Raw genomic sequence first — 23,094 nt, 5'->3', positions numbered from 1 at the left:
CTCAATGATATACCTAACGAGGATGAGATCAGAGATGTTGTATTTAGTATGAATGCTTCAAGTGCAACTGGACCAGATGAATTTAATGGCACCTTTTATCAAAAATGCAGGAATATCATCAAGTATGATATTATAGACTTTGTGCAGAACTATTTCAATGGAAGGGGCATGACCAAATTCTATAATCATACATGTCTGATTCTAATTCCCAAAGTCGACTCCCCAACCAACTTCTCTGAGTTCAGGCCTATTAGCCTGAGCAACTTCACCGACAAAATTATTTCTAAAATTCTTTCTAGAAGACTGAACCCTATGCTTGAGAAAATAATTTCCATTAATCAAAGTGATTTCGTCAAGGGCAGGATGATTACTGACAATGTGCATTTAGCACAAGAAATTGTCCACAACGTAAGGCAGAACAATAATGGGGGTAATGTGGTTATCAATGTGGATATGGCTAAAGCCTACGATTGAATGTCCTGAAATTTTCTAATGGCCGTCATGAGAAAAATTGGCTTTTCAGAAGCTTGGATTGATATAATTTGGAGATTGGTTAGTGATGTGTGATACTCTATCATTATTAATCGGTCCAGAAAAGGCTTTTTCATATCCTCGCAAGGTCTCAAATAAGGTAACCCGCTATCTCCTTCTTTGTTCATTATTGGAGCTGAGGTACTGTCCAGGTCCTTAAACAATCTTACAACTCACAACAACTTCACCCCATTATCCATGGACCATAGAGGGCCTATCATTACTCACCTTTCTTATGCCGATGATATAATGATATTCACTAGAGGTGATAAGCAGTCAATAAAACTCATTAAGAGTCGGATAAGAAGGTATAAAAAAATATCATGTCAAAAAGTGAACAACGACAAGAGTTTCTTTGTTACTGCTCCGAACACCTATGCTAGTAGAATTAATAGAATCAGAAGAAATTCTGGTTATATGGACAAGCCATTCCCTTTCAATTATCTCGGATGTCCAATCTACAATAGCAGGAAGAAAATTAGTATCTTTGATGGCATGCTAGCCAAAATTGTGAAAAGACACAAGGTCGGCAAGGGAAGATGCTTTCCTACGGAGGGAAGATAACCTTAATCAAATATATCCTCCAATCCTTCACTACCTACATTTTATCTGCTATGAACCCTCCCAAAGGCATCATCCAGCTTATGAAAAAATACTTCAACAATTTCTTATAGGGGTCTTTTGAAGGAAAAAATAACTATCACTGGTCCTCATGGAATAATCTCTGCCTACCTAAAGATGAGGGGGTGTGGGGATCAGGAGAATGAAAGATATCACTGAAACGCTCTCTCTAAAAAGATGGTGGAGATTCAAGACTCAACCATCCCTCTTGGCCACTTTCCCTAATGCTAAATATTGGAAAAGAGCTCACTTAGTTACCAAAGGTCCTACCCCATCTGACTCTCACATTTGGAGAGATTTGACGAAGGCAAGGAGCAAAGCTGAGCCAAATATCATTTGGAAAATTCAAGCAGGCAACTCTAGTTTCTGGTGGAATAACTGGACGGACAAAGGTGCTTTGGCCAAGGTAGTTCAGGGCCCGGCTAAATCTCCCAAGATGGGACACCAACAAATTGGCAGCCACTATCCCTCCTCACCTGTGGATACTGTTACTAAGGTGGATATTGGTAACAGAAATCTTAAGGACTTTTCAATATGGAATTTAGCTGAAGATGGTAATTTCAATAATAAATCGGCTTGGCACTTAGTGCGAATGAAAAAACAGAAGAATAACTTCATTAGTAAGATTTGGAAAAAGTCTATACCTTTTAAAATCTCCTTCCTATCCTAGAGGTTACTCAAAAGGCGACTACCGTTTGATGATATTATTGGTAAACTTGGCACTAACATTGTTTCTAGATGTTCTTGTTGTTGTTTGTCGCAGGTGGAGACTATGGAACATGTATTCAATGGAAGCGAGGCAACAAAAATAACATGGAATATAATTGGCAATCCACTGGGAATAAGGCATCAAATAGAGCTGGTGGTGGGCACCTTTAAGAGATGGTGGAAAACAAGCTCAAAGAATAGGGTCCATAACTTAATTCTTCAAATAGCTCCTTTAACAATATGCTGGGAACTATGAAAACAATGGACATCGTACAAATATGGTAATCAGAAGAAGTTCCAACCCAACAAAATTGTACATCAAGCTATCTGGAATATCAAAGGTGCCATTTCGAAGATTATACCAATCTGGGACAACCACCTCCCTTGTCCAGATTTCTGCCAAAGAATTGAAAAGTTGAAACCAATGCAAAGCTAGAGTCAAGTGTTGTGGTCGACACCAAATCATGGATGTATCAAAGTTAATACCGATGGTAGTTACATCAGAGAAAACAACAAAGCAGGTATAGGAGGCATCGTAAGGAATAGCAACAGTGATCTTATTATGGCCTTCTCGAAGGTTGTCCAGTGTGATAACAATAATACTACGGAGGCTCTAGCTGCTAAGTTTGGAATGAAATGGTGCAAGCTACAAGGCTACACTAATTTTATCCTCGAACACGATTCTATAGTGATTGCAAACATGTTAATAAATAGGGACACCAATAATCTGAAAATCAAATAAACGATTGATAGAATGCTGCAGACTATTCAACAGGACAACGTAAGAGCTAAGCATTGTTATAGAGAAGGCAACCAAGTTGCAGTCTGTCCTCTACCTCGGGTAATATCATGACTATAAACTCATATCAACAACTTCCTACATGTGCTAAAGGCTATTTCCTCTTGGATAAGTGGCAAATGCCAAGTATCAGAACCAAATTCGACAAAGCTAATTTGTTTGTCAGCTAGAGTTGTATCCTTCGATCTTCCCAGAGGGAGAACCCCCTTCTGTATATTTCTCCTCTAGTTTCTTTTTTTTTCTGTTGTTTGTTTTGGGTGATGAAATCACCAAGTTGTATTTTATGAAGTTAGGCCTAGCCCCCCTCACTGATCCTTTTTGAATACAACTGTGCCCAGCAAAAAAAATGTATAATCCATGTACAATGTATTTATAATCGATGTATATATATAACCTAAATAGCCTCTCACTCAACCATTTAAACTAAAAATAGACGGTATATGTTTTATAATATGTATAATCCATGTACAATATATTTATAATCAATATATAATTTATGTATAGAAAACTAAAATAAGTAACACAAGATCCCGTCGAGAAAAAATAACCTTTATCTGCAGTCCAACATTTGTAACGACTTTGGTTTTCAAGACATTTTTGTCGTCTTGGGGTATCCCAATTAAAAGAATCTAAGCAAAACAATTACATAGTCTTTGACCTTGTGGCCGTTAAATCTTGTCATTTTTATCGTTTGGCGAGGGTACCCCTTCTTAGTTCAAATAAAGGAATGTTGAGGTACATTTTAATTTTTTCTACCTAAATTAGTGTTGGAAAAAATTTTGATTATGAAAAATAGGATTAGCTCCAAGATATGTATGATGGTATTAAGACGCGGGTTAGACAGTGAGAGGAGATTCGGAATACTTCCCTGTCGGGATGGGCTTGCATCAAGGATCAGTGGCCTTGGTGATGGACATTCTGACCCAGCACATTCAAGGAGGTGTCATGGTGCGTGTTATTTACGGATGACATAGTACTAATTGACGAGACACGAGGTGGTATTAAGGCTGGAGGTTTGGAGACAGGCCCTAGATTATAAAGATTTCAAGATGAGCAGGACTAAAACAAAGTACATGAAATGCAATTTCAGTGACGTGACTCATGCATCGGACGTGGAAGTGAGGCTGGATTCACAAGTCATCCCCAAGAAGGAGAGTTTCAAGTACCTCAGATCTATTATCCAAGGTAATTGTGAGATTGACGAGGATGTCACACATCGTATTAGAGCAGGATAGATGAAATGGAGGCTCGCTTCTGGGTTTTTGTGTGATAAGAAGGTGTCACCAAAACTTAAAGGTAAATTCTATAGAGTGGTGATTAGATCTACGATGTTGTATGGGACAAAGTATTGCCTGTTAAGAACACCCATGTCCAGAAGATGAAAGTAACATAAATGAGGATGCTGAGATTAATGTGTGGGCATACCAGGTTAGATAAGATAAGGAATGTTGATATTCGCGACAAGATGGGAGTGGCCCTATGTGGAGGACAAGATGTGAGAAGCTAGGTTGAGATCTCCTTATCCGCAGATTTGTTTTACTATATGTTGTTTCTTTTGCTATGATAAATCTATCACATTTGCTTGTTGTTGTTACTACTTGTTGTTTTTGCTTCTTTTTTATTTATTTTTTTTAGCCGACGGTATATCGGAAACACCGTCTCTACCTTCGTAATGTAGGGGTAAGGTCTGCGTACAATACTTCATCCTCTCCAGACCCCACTTGTGGGATTACACTATTATTTTTATTTATTGTTGTTATTGTTGGATAATAGGATTAGCAAAGCTTGAGGCTTGTCAAGGACACTTTCCTTAAGGATATTTCCGCCATACAGTACTGATGAATAAATTTAGGCGTATCCCCCAGGATTCAACAAGTTCTTTCCGTTATAAATTGGGAACATAATTAACTAGTAGAAAATTCAGAAAGAAACCCAGCGTAGAAGAAAGAGGCGAAAAAAAAAGGAGAGTTCAAAAATCTATGTCATTGTTCACAAAAGTGTCATGCATAGGAACAAGAAAAAGTTTGAGAAAGTTGTATCTTTAGGTAACCATGTTTATATAGATGTTGCTTCAACGGCTAGTTTCTTACGATTAATTTGTAACGATTAGTTTTACTATTCCGGATGAGAGAAAATAAGGAATAGGAGTAATAAATAGATAAAAATAAGGAATATTTCCTTTTGAGATACCCACGAATTCTAATAATTTGACTGTTGCATTAATAAGTACTATGTGATTCGGCTTTCTTTGTCTCTTGTTAGATAAAAAATATACATGCAACTCTATATCTCACACAAATTTATTTTTGGCCAAAAGGAGTATGTTTATCCTTCCTTTTTTTCTTTTTAAATTTTCATTTACCTGACTACTCCGTAGCATAAAAGATGTTCAGAAATTAATAAATCGATGCTCCAAATTGCTATTAAACTCTATGTAAACCCAACATTAAACAAATAGAACGCATCATCTTAGAATAAATTAACTTTTGGAGCTTACTCATCCTTCCACTTTTTAATTGTATTATTCTTGTTATGGTTCTATAATGTTCCCCTTTTTCTTCAGCCTCAACTATATGAACATTTGCTTCACTACGTCTCTTTCAGTCCCTTAATATTGAGTTCTTGGAGTAACTGATGAATTGAAATGCCTAGCTGGATGTCACTTCAGGGGACCATTCCATTTGTAGAATGCAACAAAACCCTAGAAGTAAACTGATTTTTTCTTCTTATTTCCATCAAGAGTAAATAAATAACCAAACCAAGAATCATATTGGAGAAGTAATTAAGGAAAGAATCAAATAACTTTTATATGCATATCTTTTCTTTTACTAAGTATAAGAAAGCTCTCAAGATTCTTGCCCAAATATGAACCTTCCTAACTAGAAAAACAAGACAAACTTAAAAGTCTTGCTCAACTGAATTGTGCATAATGCATATGTATACAAAACAGTTTCATTTCACCATCAGAGAAAGAAAAAAAACACAATGGAGTGAGTGGGGGGTGAGGGAGATAACTTTTGTGGGTTGTATCTACTAATCAAAAAAGGGCATAACTTTTGTGGGTTGTATCTACTAATCAAAAAAGGGCCTCTGTGATTTCACATGCATGCATCTTTTTTTAATAGAAAATTTGTTGTATTCCAAGCTGTCTATTATGATTCCACACAAAGAAAATCTTGATGGAAACGTATAGACATTTTGTGTAGCGAATGGTAACTTTTTTCTTTGGCTCTTCATTAATCTTGCTCTAAACATCCCTTTGAAGTATGAGGTGGGAGGGGATGATTTGTTAGTATTACAGCAACAATAACAATTGCGGATAAATCACAAGCAAGTTGTGGTCAGCAATGTGAATCTTTATTGGTCATATTGCTCTATTTTAACGTAAAAATAGCACGGGCTAGCCAATTTTCGGACTGGTAATTGAAAAATAGCTAGCGTTTGCAAAGTCATTGAAAGATAGCCACTATTTTGTTGCAAAACGGACCGGTCCAGCATAATATACTGGAGATTGGTGCACTTGTGTATGAACTTCCAGCATATTATGCAGGAACTCCAACACGCGAAAAGTTCCAGCATAATATACTGGAGATTGGAGCACCTACGTATGCACTTCCAGCATATTATGCTGGACCGGTATATTATACTGGAACTCCAGTATAGTTCCAGTATATTATGCTGGAATATTTTTCGGATTTTGAATAGTGTTTTCGTTCAAATTTATCTTTACATGAAAAGTGGCTAAATTTCGATTACTTTTGAAACTGTGGCTATTTTTCAATTACCATTGTAAATCTGGTTATTTTTTAATTTCGGCCCATTTGAACTCATCTCAGTCCATTATTAAGTATAACAAAAATAAAAATAAGCACTAAATTTAGATTGACTGTCAACCTATTACAACTCTGATCCTTTGTTCAAGTTTGCGTCAGGCAATATGAACAAGCTCATAGCGGAGTTATTTGTTAATCTAAACGACAAAAAATGTTTTTGCCTTCTTTTCAAATTGAAAAGAAGAAATTGGTGTCACAAAAATGTGGGGCTGTCGCTCTTTAGTGATGCCAAAAGAAATAAACAGAAAGATATAATTTGATTATAATTGCAGAGTCAGATATGCTAGATGCTTAGGACAATAGAATCTATACGTAAGACAAGTCTGCTGTTTCATTTTTGTACTCACTCAGATCCACTGGGAGTTGAAACAGCTAGCCCTTCCATTTTTTGGTTTATTGTTGACACAAATATGATCTCACGATGTAGGAGCATAAGACAAACACTTGTAACAACACATGGGATGAACTGAAACTATGGAAAAACAAGTATATATATATATATATATATATATATATATATATATATATTTCTGATCCACAAATATTTTTAAAAAAATGAGGAATTAGTTCCTACTCCCTAACTTGTCTCCCTCAATCCTATTTTACATCAGGAATTTCCAGAAGAGAAAAAAGTTCTAGTGTTTAAGTAATTGAGTAATATTAATGTTTAATATATATTTCTTCCTTCTTCTTTTTTTCCTTCCCCTTTAAGGTGTCCATTGCACTTGGTCATTGTAATCGTTTAGCATCATTTCGTCCAAAATAAAGAAATAATAAACCATAAAGAGGAATTAAATGATCGTTTGTGGTGTTATACCGTACTGGTTCTCATAATTAAAGGTCTCCGTGTCTCTTCCATATTTTAAAGAATGTAGGATAAAATCATTTCATTTCACAGTCGAGAAAACCATGATATTTAAATGTTCAAAGTATGATGTCATTATGCAAATTAGATCTCCAACATTTCCACCTTCCTTTCTCCTTGATTTTAGCAGCTCAAGGAAAATCTTTACTTTAGTAAGTTTGAAGAACACTTAATGTATATTGGAAACAAAAGATCCATAATTCACTTTACTTTAGAACAACGGTGAATAAGCAGGGAAGCAACCTTAGGTTAAAAGAAGATGGAAGAAGAATAAGGTCATGTCAAAATCATCAGTACTAAAACAAACGGCAGCCTCAAAAATAAAAATAAAAACGTGAAATATCAAAATTCGGTCCATTTTCTGCGGCAACAAAATTAGCAGAGGAAACAGTACGGAGAAAATCCTGGTTTTATTGAGGCTCACCCCTCGAAGCATATTTAGGAATCTTCACAATAATCATGAGATTGATAGCTCAGAATCAAAATACCAACACCAACAAAACCATTGGTATTCTCTTCTACTAAATTCTAAAAATACGAAAGCATTCAAAAGTATTTGAGAAGAATTGAAAAAACAAGAGCAAGAATCGATAATCAAACGAGAACCAAAAATACGTCCCAATTTTTCAGGTATACTACGAAGAATGGCATCGATTAGTAAAATATACCATTCTAACATAATATTTGGCAGGATAGATGTTGGATTAACAGGTATAAATTCTTTTCAAGTGACGATAAAAAATAAGAAATCATTCCAGATGAAATTCATACTAAGAAAATCCAAGAAACTAGATTAGAACATTACCCTTTTTTCTTCATCCCGAGGAAATAACCTGCATCTATAATTATATGGTGGGAAGAGCAATACAACAGTATTCAAGAAATTAGGGTTTTACGAGGAATATTAATAATAAGGGTATTTTCGTAGTACCAACTAACGGGTGAAGCTACCACATGATCTAATCTTCCCTCAAACTTAATTAATTACAAGAGGTAAGTTTAGATCATGCTGGCAGCTTCAACTGATAGTGGTGTACGGTAGAAACATTATTCCAACAAAACCCTAATAATAGGGAACAAGAAGGGAGGAGAAAAGAAGAAGACCTAAGGTTATAAGAGAAGAGATAGCGAAGAGGCGGTATAAATAGGGAAGTGAAGAAGAAAAATAGAGGGGAATTATCTTCTTTGGTTTTTTTTGGGGGGGGCAAGGGGTGGGGTGGGTGGGGGAGGATATGATAAAGATAAGAGAATTAATATTGGTGAACGGAAAAGGTCTGGAAAATCCATATACAAATAGAAACAAATAAATTTGTAGATGTAAGGGGGGGTGGTCCCAAGTGATGCAAATTGAATATTGTCACGCCAACACTAGGCACCATGCAGATAGCAAATAGGTTAGTGTGAGTTTCTATATTTTTGTAAGAGCATTTATTAACTTTAGGGTTGGAAGGCGGGGGACCCTTTCTTGCACCTCTAATTTCTTCCTCCCTTAGTCTTGAGTACTATTACATTTACCTTATCAATTGGGTGTGTTTAATATGACGAAAGTTATTTTTAATGAAATATATTTATTTTGTTTTTCTTAATGAATTATACTTTCCTAAAAATAGGGGCGAAGCTACCCTCAGGTGAGGGTGGTTGTTACAATCCGGAATTTCCACCTTTAGGACCGTGATGTCACCTAATATTTCACTTGTTAGGCAAGCCAACGTTAGAAATAGTTTTTAGCCATTTTTAACAAAATCCAATTAAATGATACCAACAAATTGAAATAACTAAAATAGAGTGAGTAAACCAAAATAACAGTGATATCTAGATACAATTCCAAAACTAGTGTCACAAGTGCACGAGCGACTAGAGTACTACAAATAATAGTCTGAATGAAAGTATAACTGTCTTAAATAGAGTTAACAACTAGATTGGTATGAAAAGGGAACTTTAGGGATGCGTACGTCGTGCAGATGTACCTCAAGTCTTTGTAAGTGTCAATCCTAACCTCGACAAAGTAGTGACGAGGCTAAGACGGGTCACTTACAATAACATATACGTAGTATTTTAATAATAATAATAATAAATAATAATAATAATAATAATCATAATAGCAATAATAGTAATAGTAATAGTAATAATAGTAATAATAGTAATAATTGTAATAATAGTAATAATAATAATAGTAATAGTAATAATAGTAATAGTAATAATAATAATAATAGTAGTAATAATAATAGTAATAATAATAGTAGTAATAATAGTAATAATAATAATAGTAATAATAATAGTAATAATAGTAATAATAATAATAATAGTAATAATAGTAGTAATAATAGTAATAATAATAATAATAATAATAATAATCATAGTAATAATAATAACAATAACAATAACAATAACAATAACAATAACAATAACAATAATAATAATAATAATAATAATAATAATAATAATAATAGAAAATAACGGTGAAGTAGTAAACTAATAAAAATAACTCAATCCTCGAAATCAGAGAATCCAGAAATATCATCCCTTAGAAGATCATATGAAAGTACTAGAAGCTAGCACAATACAACAATGGATATAACACACATAATCCGTTGTGGGCACGCAGCCCGATCCCACCGTACAAACACAATCCTCCCTTATTTCACCATATCAATATCAAGAATCACATATAAAATCCGTTGCGGCACGCAACCCGATCCCACCATATAATCAGAATCAATATCATAATCATCCCTTATTCCACCATATCAAAATCACATATAAAATATGTTGCGGCGCGCAACCCGATCCCACCATACCAATATCAATCCTTCCTTATTCCACCCATTGCGGCGTGCAACCTGATCCATAAACGAAATCAATAAATGTAATCAATTTAACAACTCAATTCACGAGAATCTCTACGATTAAAGAATATGAAAACAAAGTAATTAGGCACCCCGTACCAAATCAGTGAATGCTACAATTAGCACAAAGCAACAAGACATGCCAAATATATGAGTTAAAGTAAACAAGTAAGACAATTAAGACAAGTAGCAATTAATCATGGAATCATGGGAGAAACAACATTTCAATACAAAAGTAAATAGATGAAAAGTAACAAGTTACAGAGTAGAAATTAATTAAAGCATGTAACAGTTAAAACATAAAATAAGATAATTAATGAAATACGGGAAAACGTAGAAACAATTACTTTGACGACGCATATACACTCGTCACCTCGCATATACGCCGTTACACATGTTATTCACATAATATATAGTTCAACGGTTCCTAATTCCCTCAAATCAAGGTTAGATCCAACACTTACCTCGTTCCGCAAACAAATAAAAGCTCAACCGGGGCCTTTTCTCTAAAATTCACCTCCAAACCAATAGAATCTAACCAAAATCGACTTAATATCAACCAAACATGCTAGGAAAATCAATTACAATACATAAAGTACACCTTTTCCAAAAAGTCAACAAAAGTCAACTCCATGTCCGCTTGGTCAAAACCCGAGATTCGGACCAAAACCCGATTATCCATTCATCCCCAAGCCCGATTATGTGATTAGTTTTGAAATCCGACCTCAATTTGAGGTTGAAATCCCAACTATACAAAAACTCTCAATTCTACCCAAATCCCTAATTTCTACCATGAAAATCCTAGATTTAATGTTGAAATTACTTGGAAAGTAATGGGTAATTGACAAAAATAGATTAAAGTTGCTTACCAATGTTTTTGTGAAGAAAATCCTCTTAGAAAATCGCTTCTAGGGTGTTTAGGGTTGAGAGTTTGTGAGAAAAAGCTAAATCCCATTTTTTTCCTCTTTTTCCAAACAAAATATGCACAAAAGTGTAATAACATCATACGAACGTGCTCGCGCGATCAAAATACTAAAATAACACCTAGAACTACAAAACGGACATCAAAATGAATGATATTTTCAAAGAAACTCAAGAACATGAAACTTTACAACCGGACGTCTGAATCACGTCAAATCAACTCTGTTTTGCACCAAATTTTGTAAACAATTTATAAATACTGAAACGAACCTATACCAAGTTCCGAAATCGAAATCCAAACCCGGTAGCAACAAAGTCATCCTATGGTCAAACTTAGGAATTCTTTTAGCCTTCAAATTACTAGTTTTCAACAAATTACGTTAAATCAAGTTAGGGACTTTTGAATTCAATTCCGGGCAAACGCCCAAGTCCCAAAGCACGATGCGGATTCACCGGGACTGTCAAAATACTAATCCGGGTCTGTTTACACAAAACGTTGACCGTAATCAACTCAAATGAATTTTAAGGCAAAATTTCACATTTTTATCAATTTTTCACATAAAATTTTTCTGAAAAAAGACACGGACCGTGCACGCAAATTGAGAAAGGATAAACGGAGCTATTCGGGGTCTCGAAACACCAAAATGAAGGGTAAAACTAAAATTGACATGTCGGGTCATCACATTCTCCACCTCTATAACAAACGTTCGTCCTCGAACGGACATAGAAAGGTACCTGGACTGGTGAAAAGGTGTGGATATCTACTCCGCATGTCTGACTCAGACTCCCACGTGGCTGCCTTGATCGGCAGACCTCTCCACTGCACTCGAACTGAAGGATAACTCTTAGACCTTAACTGCCGAACATTTCGGGCTATAATAACCATTGGCTCCTCCTCATAAGTCAAATCCTTGTCCAGTTGGATTGAGTTGAAACCTAACACATGGGACAGATCACTGTGATACTTCCGGAGCATGGACACATGGAACACCGGATGGATTGCTGATACACTAGGTGGCAATGCGAGCTTATATTCCATCTCACCCACTCTCTCAAGAATCTCAAAGGGTCCGACATACCTAGTTCTCAACTTGCCCTTCTTTTCGAACCTCATCGCACCCTTCATGGGTGAAACCCGTAGCATTACCCTCTCTCCAACTATGAATGCAATATCATGAACTATACGGTTGGCATAACTCTTCTACCTAGACTGAGTTGTGCGAAGTTGATCATGAATAATCTTGACTTTTTACAAGGCATCCTAAACCAAATCGTTACCTAACAACCGAGCCTCTCCCGGCTCGAACCATCCAACTGGCGAACGGTACCGCCTCCCATATAATGCCTCATAGGGAGCCATCTGAATTCTCGACTGGTAGCTGTTGTTGTAGGCAAACTTCACAAGCAGAAAGAACTGATCCCAAGAACCCCCAAAATCCATAACACAAGCGCGAAGCATATCATCCAATATATAAATAGTGCGCTCAGACTGTCTGTCCGTCTGGGGTTAAATGATGTATCAACTCAACCCGCGTGCCTAATTCATGTTGTACATCCCTCCAGAAGTGCGAGGTGCACCACGTACCTTGATCAGAAATGATGGACAAGGGCACATCGTAAAGACAGATGATCTCACGGATGTAGATCTCAGCTAACCGCTCTGAAGAATAGGTAGCTGTCACTAGATTGAAATGTGCCTATTTGGTCAACCTGTCCACAATGACCAATACCGCATCAAACTTCTTCTGAATCTGTGAGAGTCCAACAACAAAATCTATAATGATACGCTCCCACTTCCACTCAGGAATCTCCAGCCTCTGATGCTCGTACTTTACTTGCTAACAATTCAGACACCGAGCTACATATGCAACTATATCTTTCTTCATCCTCCTCCACCAATAATGTTGCTGCAAGTCCTGATACATCTTGGCAGCACCCGGTTGAATAGAATTGCGGGAACTGTGAGCCTCCTCAAGAATCAACTCACGAAGCCCATCCACATTGAGCACACAAATCCGACCCTACATCCGCTAAACCCTATCATCACCAACGGTAACATGCTTGGCACCACCGTACCACACTGTGTTCTTAAGGATAAGCAAATGGGGGTCATCATACTGACGTTCTCTGATGCGCTCATACAAAGAAGAACGAGAGATTGTGCAAGCTAGAACACGACTGGGCTCCAAAACATCTAACCTCATGAATGGATTGGCCAAAGCCTGAACATCTGATGCAAGTGACCTCTTACCAACTGAATATACGCAAGGCTACTCATACTCATAACCTTTCTACTCAAGGCATCGGCCACCACATTAGCTTACTCGGGATGATACAAAATGGTGATATCATAGTCTTTCAAAAGCTCCAACCACCTCCTCTGCCTCAAGTTGAGATCCTTCTACTTGAACAAATACTGTAGACTCCGATGATTCGTGAATACCTCACACGACACACCGTAAATATAGTGCCTCCAAATCTTCAACGCATGAACAATGGCTGCCAACTCTAAGTCATGAACAAGGTAATTCTTCTCATGAACCTTCAACTTCCGCGATGCTTATGCAATTACCCTGCCATCCTGCATCAATATTGCATCGAGCCCAATACGAGATGCATCACAATACACCGTGTAGGATCCTGAACCTGTGGGCAACACCAATATTGGCGCCTTAATCAAAGTAGTCTTGAGCTTCTGAAAGAACAGCTCACACTCATCCGACCATCTGAATGGGGAACCCTTCTGGATCAATCTAATCAATGGGGCTGCTATGGATGAAAACCACTTCACAAACCAGCGATAATAACCCGCCAAACCCAGGAAACTCCGGATCTCTGTAGCTGAAGTAGGTCTAGGCCAGTTCTGAACTACCTCAATCTTCTTTGGATCCACTTTTATGCCCCCTACCCATACAACATGCCCCAAAAAGGCGACGCAGTCTAACAAAAACTCACACTTTAAAACTTGGCATATAACTAACTATCTCTCGGAGTCTGCAGTATAATCTGAATATGCTGCTCATGCTCCTCTCGGCTGCGGGAGTAGATCAAAATATTATCAATGAATATGATCACAAAAAAATCTAAATAGTTCTTGAATACTTGGTTAATCAAATCCATAAATATTGTTGGGGAATTTGTCAACCCAAATTACATCACAAGGAACTCATAATGCCTATACCGAGTCCGAAAAGTTGTCTTAGGGACATCAGATGCCCTAATCTTCAACTAATGGTAGTCATACCTCAAATCAATCTTCAAAAACACTTTGGAACCTTGAAGCTAATCAAATAAGTCATCAATCCTCGACAACGTATACTTGTTCTTGATAGTGACCTTGTTTAACTACCGATAGTCTATACACATCCTCATCGACCCATCTTTCTTCTTCACGAACAACACGGGCGCACCCCAGGGTGACACACTAGGTCTAATGAATCCCTTATCAAGAAAATCTTGCAACTACTCCTTCAATTCCCTTAACTCCGGCGGGGCCATACTATATGGTAGAATAGAAATGGGTTGATTGCCCTGAGCCAAATCAATATAGAAATTAATATCTCTGTCAGGTGGAATCCCCGACAGATCTGCAGGAAACACCTCTGGAAACTCACGCACAACAGGTATTGAATCTATGGAAGGAACCTTCACACTCGAATCATGAACATAGGCCAAATAAGCTAGGGATACCTTCTCGACCATACGTTGAGCCTTCACATAAGAAATAACCCTGCTGGTAAAATGGCCAGGAGTCCCTCTCTACTCTAATTGAGGCAACCCTGGCATAGCTAAGGTCACTGTATTGGCATAACAATCCAATATAGCATGATAAGGTGAAAGTAAATCTATACCCAAGATGACATCAAAATCTACCATATCAAGAAGTAGAAGATCTACGCTAGTCTCAAAACTCCCAATAGTAATCACACACGAGAAATAAACACAATCTACAACAATAGAATCTCCCACAGGCGTGGACACATACAAAGAATCACGAGGCACAACTAGATAAGAAGCAAAATATGATGACACGTATGAATAAGTAGAGCCCATATCAAGTAGAACTGAAATATCTCTATGGAAAACTGGAATAATACATGTGATAACGGCGTCAGATGACTTAGCCTCAAGCCTAGCTGGGAAAGCATAAAATTGAGGCTGAGCCCCACCACTCTGACCTACGTCTCTAGGACGGCCTTTAGTTGGCTGGCCTCCACATCTAACGGCGTGACCTCCAACTCTGGATGCATGGCCCCTGCCTCTAGCTGGATGCGTGTGCGGTGGAGCAACCGGTTCTGGAACCATGGCATAAGAACTCTACTGTGGCATGTCACCCAACAATCTCGGACAGAACCTCCTGATGTGACCAGTACCTCCACACTCAAAACACACATCCTACTGTTGTGGCTGCTGTAGCTGAAGCTGACCCGAACGGGCCTGATAACCACGATGATAGCTCTAAATCTGAGGCGCACTGATAGGAGATGATGGTGCATTGTAGGCTAGCTGCCCAAAATGAAGTACATAAGGACCATGACTCCCTGAAGTAGTGTGAGATGCCTGAAGCGCTGACTGAAATGGCCTGGGAGTATGGCCCCTTCCAAAAGTACCCTTGCCTCTAGATGGGGCACCACTTAAACTACCGGAATGATGTGGCCTCTTATTAGACACCATCCCTCTCTCCTGAGCATGAGCCATATCTATCCGTCTAGCAATATCTACAGCCCTATAGAAAGTAATATCATCTCCAATCTCCTTGGCCATCTGTAACCTGATAGTGAAAGTGATCCTATCAATAAATCTCCTCACTCTCTCCCTCTCAGTAGGGAGCAAGATAATGGCACGGTGAGCTAGGTCCACAAATCGAGTCTCGTACTGGATACCAGTCATACTACCCTGCTGAAGACGCTCAAACTGCCTACGGTAATTCTCTCTTAGAGTGACAGGGATGAGATTCTCTAGAAATAGCTGTGAAAACTGATCCCAGTTAAGTGCAGGCAACCCAGCTGGTCTAGTCAACATATAATATCTCCACCATCTATTGGTTGAACCAGTCATCTGAAATACTGCAAAATTGACCGCATTGGTCTCAATTATACCCATATTCCGCAACACCTTGTGGCAGCGGTCAAGATAATCCTGTGGGTCCTCAGAAGGTGCACCAATAAAATAAACGGGAAAGTGCTTGGTAAACTTATCCAACCTCAACAAAGCCTCAGAAGACATAGCAGGCCTATCACCGGCCTGTGCTGCAACAACCGACTGAACCACCCTAACTGGCGGGGCTTCTGGAGCCTGACACTAAGGAGCCGCCTAGGGTATGAGTAGCGGGAGTTTTTGCTCCTCCCCCAGCCCGAGAGATGATTGGTGCCACCTGGAATCTACCAGTTTGGCCACACTCACCATAAGGCCCACCAAATGGACTAGAGCGTCCTGAAGCACTAGAGTGGCTATGAACCCCTCCGGGACCTGAGCTTGTCTGACGGGTACAATTTGAGGTGGAACCTCATCCTCATGATCAATATGAGGCTCCACTGCGGGTGCTGATACTTAAGCTCTAGGATGAGATCTGGCTCGACCTCGACCTCGGCCTCTGCCCCTGGTAGTAGCTTCCACAGGGGGCTCCAGCCCCTGTCCGACTATAGATATTGTGCGTGTTCTCGCCATCTGTGAGAGAACAAGAATATAATGGTCCAATAATCAATGATAGAATAAAATCGCACGATAGAGAAGGAAAAAGTGAAACTTTTCCTTAACTCCATAGCCTCTGAAAGATAAGTACATACGCCTCCGTAATGATCCTCTGGACTCTACTAAGGTTTCTCGTGACTCAGGAGACCTAGGCAACCTAGGGCTCTGATACCAACTTATCACGACACGGAATTCCCATCATTGGGACCGTGATGGCGCCTACCATTTTACTTGTTAGGCAAGCCAACGTTAGAAATAGTTTTTAACCATTTTTAACAAAATCCAATTAAATGATACCAAGAAACTGAAATAATTGAAATAATACTGAAATAGAGTGAGTAAACAAAAATAACAACGATATCTTGATACAATCCCATAACAGATGTCAGAAGTGCACGAGCGACTAAAGCATTACAAATAAAATTCTAAATGAAAGCATAACTGTTTGAAATATAGTAAACAACTAGAGTGGTATGAAAAGGGGACTTCAGGGCTACGAATGCTGTGCAGTTGTACCTAAAGTGTCCGTCAAGCAATCAATCTGAGCAATCTATTGACTGCTGCTAGGACTGACTCCAAAATCTACACAAGTAGTACAGAGTGTAGTATGGTACAACCGACCCCATCTACTTTGTAAGTGTCGAGCCTAACCTTGACGAAGTAGCGACGAGGCTAAGGCGGATCACTTATAATAACCTATACGCAATAAAATAATAATAATAATAGGAAAGGAAAACAAGAAATAACGGTGAAGCAGTAAACTAACGAAAACAACTCAATCCTCGAAATCAATGAATCCATAAATATCATCCCTCAGAAGATCATATGAAAGTACTCGAAGCTAGCACAATACAACAATGCATACAACACACACAATCTGTTGCGGCACGCAACCCGATCCCTCCATATAATCAGAATCAATATCATAATCCTCCCTTATTTCACCATATCAAATCACATATAAAATCCGTTGCGACGTGCAACCCGATCCCACCATATAAATATCAATCTTCCCGTATTTCACCCGTTACGGTGTGCAACCCGATCCATAAACATAATCAATTCGACAACTCAATTCACGAGAATCTCTACGATTAAAGAATATGAAAGCAAAGCAATAGGGAACCCCGTACCAAATCAAGGAATGCTACAATTAACACAAAGCAACAAGACAAGCCAAATATATGAGTTAAAGTATACAAGTAAGACAATTAAGGCAAGTAGCAATTAATCATGGGAGAAACAACATTTCAATACAGAAGTAAATAGATGAGAAGTAACAAGTTACGACATAGAAAGCAATTAAAGCATGTAACAGTTAAGACATGGAATAAGATATTAATAAAATACGGGAAAGCATGGAAACAATTACTTTGACGGTGCATATACACTCGTCACCTCGCATATGCGTCGTTACACATGTAATTCACATAACATATAGTTCAAGGGTTCCTAATTCCCTCAAATCAAGGTTAGACCCAATACTTACCTCGCTCCGCAATCAAACCAAAGCTCGACCGGGGCCTTTCCTCTAAAATTTGCCTCCAATCCAATCGAATCTAATCAAAATCGACTTAATATAAACAAACAATACTAGAGAAATCAATTACAATACATACAGTTACGATCTTTACACTTTTTCCAAAAAGTCAACAAAAGTCAACCTCGAGCTTGCTTTGTCAAAACCCTAGATTTAGATCAAAACCCGATTACCCATTCACCCCCGAGCCCAATTATGTGATTAGGTTTGAAATCCGACCTCAATTTGAGGTCTAAATCACAACTTTACAAAAACAAAACCCCCAATTCTACCCAAATCCCTAATTTCTACCATGAAAATTCTAAATTTAATGTTGAAAATACTTGGAAAGTAATGGGTAATTGAAAAAAAATAGATTAAAGTTGCTTACCAATGTTTTTGGGAAGAAAATCCTCTTAGAAAATCGCCTCTAGGGTGTTTAGTGTTGAGAGTTTGTGAGAAATGAGCTAAATCCCTTATTTTCCCTCTATTACCCATCGGTAGTTATCGCAATTACGAAACATAGTTCGCAACTACGATGATTGCAAAAGCGAAAAAAGTCACTCAGCCTGCTTTTGTCGCAAATGCGAACATGGGATGTCCGCCAATGTGAACAATCAACTCGCTAATACGAGTATGCCCCAGGTTTTCTTTAGTCATAAATGCGACACAAAAGTTTACAAATGCGAACTTGCTCACCATCGCATCAGCGGACTTAACTTCACAAAAGAGAAGTTTACCCAGCCCCCACCAACATCGCATATGCAATCCTGACCTTGCATTTGCAAGGCTCGCATTTGCGAACAGGTTCTCGCAAATGCGACAACTGCAGACCTGATGCACCAACATTCTTATAAGTTTAAAAATCACTCTGTAGCCTATCCAAAACTCACCTGAGCCCCTCAGGCTCCAAACCAAACATGTACAAAAAGTGTAACAACATCATACGAACTTGCTCGCGTGATCAAAATACCAAAATAATACCTAGAATTACAAATCAAACATCAAAATGAATGATATTTTCAAAGAAATTCAAGAACATGAAACTTTACAACCGGGCGCCCGAATCACATCAAATCAACCCGTTTTGCACCAAATTTAACAAAAACGTCATAAATACTGAAATGAACTTATACCAAATTTCGGAACCAAAATTCAAACCCGGTAGCAATAAAGTCAACCTACAGTCAAACTTAGAAATTCTTTTAGCCTTCAAATTACTAGTTTTCAACAAATTACGTTAAATCAAGTTAGGGATTTCCGAATTCGATTTCGGGCATACGCTCAAGTCCCAAATCACGATACGGACCCACCAGGATAGTCAAAATATTGATCCAGGTCCATTTACATAAAATATTAACCGTAGTCAACTCAAATGAGTTTTAAGGCAAAATTTTATATTTTCATCAATTTTTCACATAAAACTTTTTCGGAAAAAGATACGGACTGCGCATGTAAATTGAGGAAGGCTAAATGGATCTATTCGAGGTCTCAAAACACCGAAATGAAGGATAAAATTGAAATTGACCTATCGGGTCATCACAGTGGTCAATTGACCACCATTCGTTGAAATATTACACTACATATATAAGTAAAATATTAGGTTTAGAGGTATATAACATATATTGAACAATCTTTGGCGGAATGGTTTTTTTACTTCTTTTAAATTTCAACACTCTTAGAGAAATTTCTGGCTTCACCATTGCCTAAAAAAATATATTTTAGTGTTTGATTATAGAAAATAATATAAAGTTAAGATAGCTTATAAGCAAAATTTACTTATAAGTAAGACAAATTACCTATAAATCAAGGAATTTGACAATGGAAATATTCTCTCATTAAAGGAAGAAATGAATCAAGCCCATGAGACAACGAAAATCAACAGAAGAATTATTCTTGGAAAGAATCAATCTACGATTCCTTCTGAGAACAAGTCCCTTGGGTTTGCAATATCTCAAAAGATTTACAAGACATAAAGGCCTCATGAAGTATAAATACATACTGTACTAGCCTTGGAAAAACATATTTTGAACGAACCAATATAACTCTTTTTGTTCTACTCCAAATAGGCATTGTAGTTCTCTTTAGATATGATGTATAATTAGTGAGAGAAGAAAAAGAGATAAACACTGGTGAGGCATTTTATCAAGAAGACATAGTGACTAAGTTGTTGGTGTAAAGATACATCAACTCTCTTATAATCGAGAAACTTCAAATACTGAAAGAGAGCACCCTTGAAACTCAAGGGGGCTGGACGTAGGATTCACATTGAATCCGAACCAGCATAAAAATCCTGGTGTTTTTAATTCCTACACTTTATTTCTGCTTTACTTTCTTATCTGTAGTCGACTAATTGGTAAACTAGTCAACTACTTATATTACAAAAAAGAAAAATTGACAGTTCACCTTCATCGTGTACTTTTAATTGGTATCAGAGTAGGTCTCACACTTTTTATCTTTTGCTTTACATCAATGAGAAAAGATCATGTCAAACCAAGTGACAATTGGAGCACTCTTTCACAAAGGGACATCGCAAGTAAGGCCACCATACTTCAATGGAAAATATTTCTGCCACTGGAAAGTACGCATGAAAATTTATGCGAAAGCCAATGATGTCAAAGTATGGCGTGTCATCAAAAAGGGGAACTATCTACTGCCAGTAGTAGCTCAACCACCCACTGATCTTGAAGATATAGATGAATACACAGACGAGCAAATGGTTGTTGTTCAGGTTAATACTAAGGCAAAAAACTTGCTCTATAATGCTATAAGTGGAGAAGAGTATGAAAAACTTTCAAGCTGTGATACCGCCAAAGAAATGTGGGACAAACTAGAAGTTACTTATGAAAGAACCAGCAAAGTGAAAAAAAACTCGGATAAACATGTTGGTTCATAATTATGAACTCTTCCAAATGAAAGAAGGAGAATCCATTAAGGAAATGTTTGCAAGATTCAGCAAAATCATTGGCGATCTCAAAGTCTTTAGTAATCCCTACTCAAGTGGTGATCAAATTCAAAAAATCTTTAGGAGTTTGCCTACCACATGGCATACTAAAGTAGTTGCACTTGAATCTCAAGATCTAAACAAACATTCATAGGACGAACTACAAGGAGATCTTATATCATTTGAGAATACCCATCTCAAGAAAACAAGTCAGGAAGAAAAGAAGAAAACAGTTGCTTTCAAAACTACAACTGAAGGACCTGAAAATGATATTGATGATGATCCAGAAGCTCTTAAAGAAGAAATTGCCATGATATCAAGAAACATGAATGGGTTGATGAGAAGGTATAGAAACACAAAAATGGAAAGGATTTCATCTAGACAAACCAGGCAATACAATGAACAAGACAAGAATGAGAGAAAAGTGCTATGAGTGTGGAAGGTAGGGCCATGTTCAAGCTGAATGCCTAGACCTTAAAAGAAAAGTCTCCAGAGGATTCAATGAAAACAAATCTTTCAGAAGATGGAGTGATGAAAATAGCTTAGAACATGAATAAATAGCAAATCTGTGCTTCATGACTATTTTGGAAAATGATATGAACAATTTTTTTGGCTGTTGGACTGATAAAGATACATCAGACGATGAATGCAAAGAAAACACTAAAAACTGCTTCATGGCACGAGGTGAAGCAAGCGATCTAAGACCCTATAACTATGATAGATGTAATGAATTGCAGGATATCCTTGACCTTACCCTAAAGGAGTCTCAAAAAATGCTTAATGAATTAAAGAGACTCTACAGGGAAAATAAGGACTTGAAACTTAAACTTGAAATTTGTGAAATCGAAAGAGATATGCTTCAAGATGAGGTTCAGGAATTGAAAATGCAACTGAATGGCATGCGCAAATCCACCAGTCATAGTTCTGTCAAGTCTAACCATGTGACTTACAAGTCAACTGGAAAAGGACGGGGTAGAACTGAGTCTACAAGTACTAACACAAGTGGTAGATCGAAAACTAGATCAACCCATGTGTGTCATTACTATAACAAAGTTGGACATAAATATTCCTTTTGCAGATTTCATAAATCTAATGTTTTAGGATGGATTTAGAAACCCAAAAACAATCCTGACTCCTGTAGAACTAACCAACAAGGACCCAAGCAAACTTGGGTACCTAAAAGAATGTGATAATTCGATTTTTCAGGAACACCACAGAAAGAGCTGCAAAGAAAAATGGTATTTAGACAGTGCGTGTTCTATTCACATGATGGGTGACAAATATCTATTCAAAAAACTCACAAAAATAAATGGAGGAAACACATCAAATTTTGTAATGATTCAAAATGAATGATAGTTGGTACTGGCACAGTTCCATTCGGCAATAATTTTGATATCACAGAGGTATATATTGTAGATGGACTCAACTACAATCTCTTGAGTATAAGTCAGCTATTCGATTCGAGATACGAAGTAAAATTCAAGAAAACATTATGCGCCATTGAAGATGAGACATGTAAAATCATTCTTCCAGAAAAAGGTATGGAAATGTTTATATCCTTGATGGCATTGAAAATCTAGATAGTCATATTTGTTTCGCATCCATATATGATGATCCATGGCTTTGGCATAAAAAACTTGGTCATGCAAGCATGCATCTAATTCAAAAACTCTCCAAGCATGATTTAGTTATTGGTCTTCCCAAACTCAATTTTTCTAGAAATCATGTTGATGCATGTCATTTTGGTAAACGAACTAGAAACTCTTTCAAAACCAACGACATTGCGTCCACTACCAAGCCTTTGTAATTTCTTCAT

General features: G+C 37.5%; 1 protein-coding gene across 1 annotated transcript; it reads left to right on the top strand.

Annotated features, from left to right (window-relative positions):
• The first annotated feature begins 20,819 nt into the window (after positions 1 to 20,819).
• LOC138898766 (uncharacterized) lies at positions 20,820 to 22,379 on the top strand. Its single transcript, XM_070184863.1, has 4 exons — positions 20,820 to 21,218; positions 21,433 to 21,702; positions 22,016 to 22,268; positions 22,357 to 22,379. The coding sequence occupies exons 1-4, from the start codon at positions 20,820 to 20,822 to the stop codon at positions 22,377 to 22,379; spliced, it is 945 nt and encodes a 314-aa protein (XP_070040964.1).
• Positions 22,380 to 23,094: the final 715 nt, after the last annotated feature.

Source organism: Nicotiana tomentosiformis, chromosome 9, assembly GCF_000390325.3.
Source record: "Nicotiana tomentosiformis chromosome 9, ASM39032v3, whole genome shotgun sequence".
Classification (NCBI taxonomy): Eukaryota; Viridiplantae; Streptophyta; class Magnoliopsida; order Solanales; family Solanaceae; genus Nicotiana; species Nicotiana tomentosiformis.
This window is presented reverse-complemented; position numbering and strand designations above follow the sequence as displayed.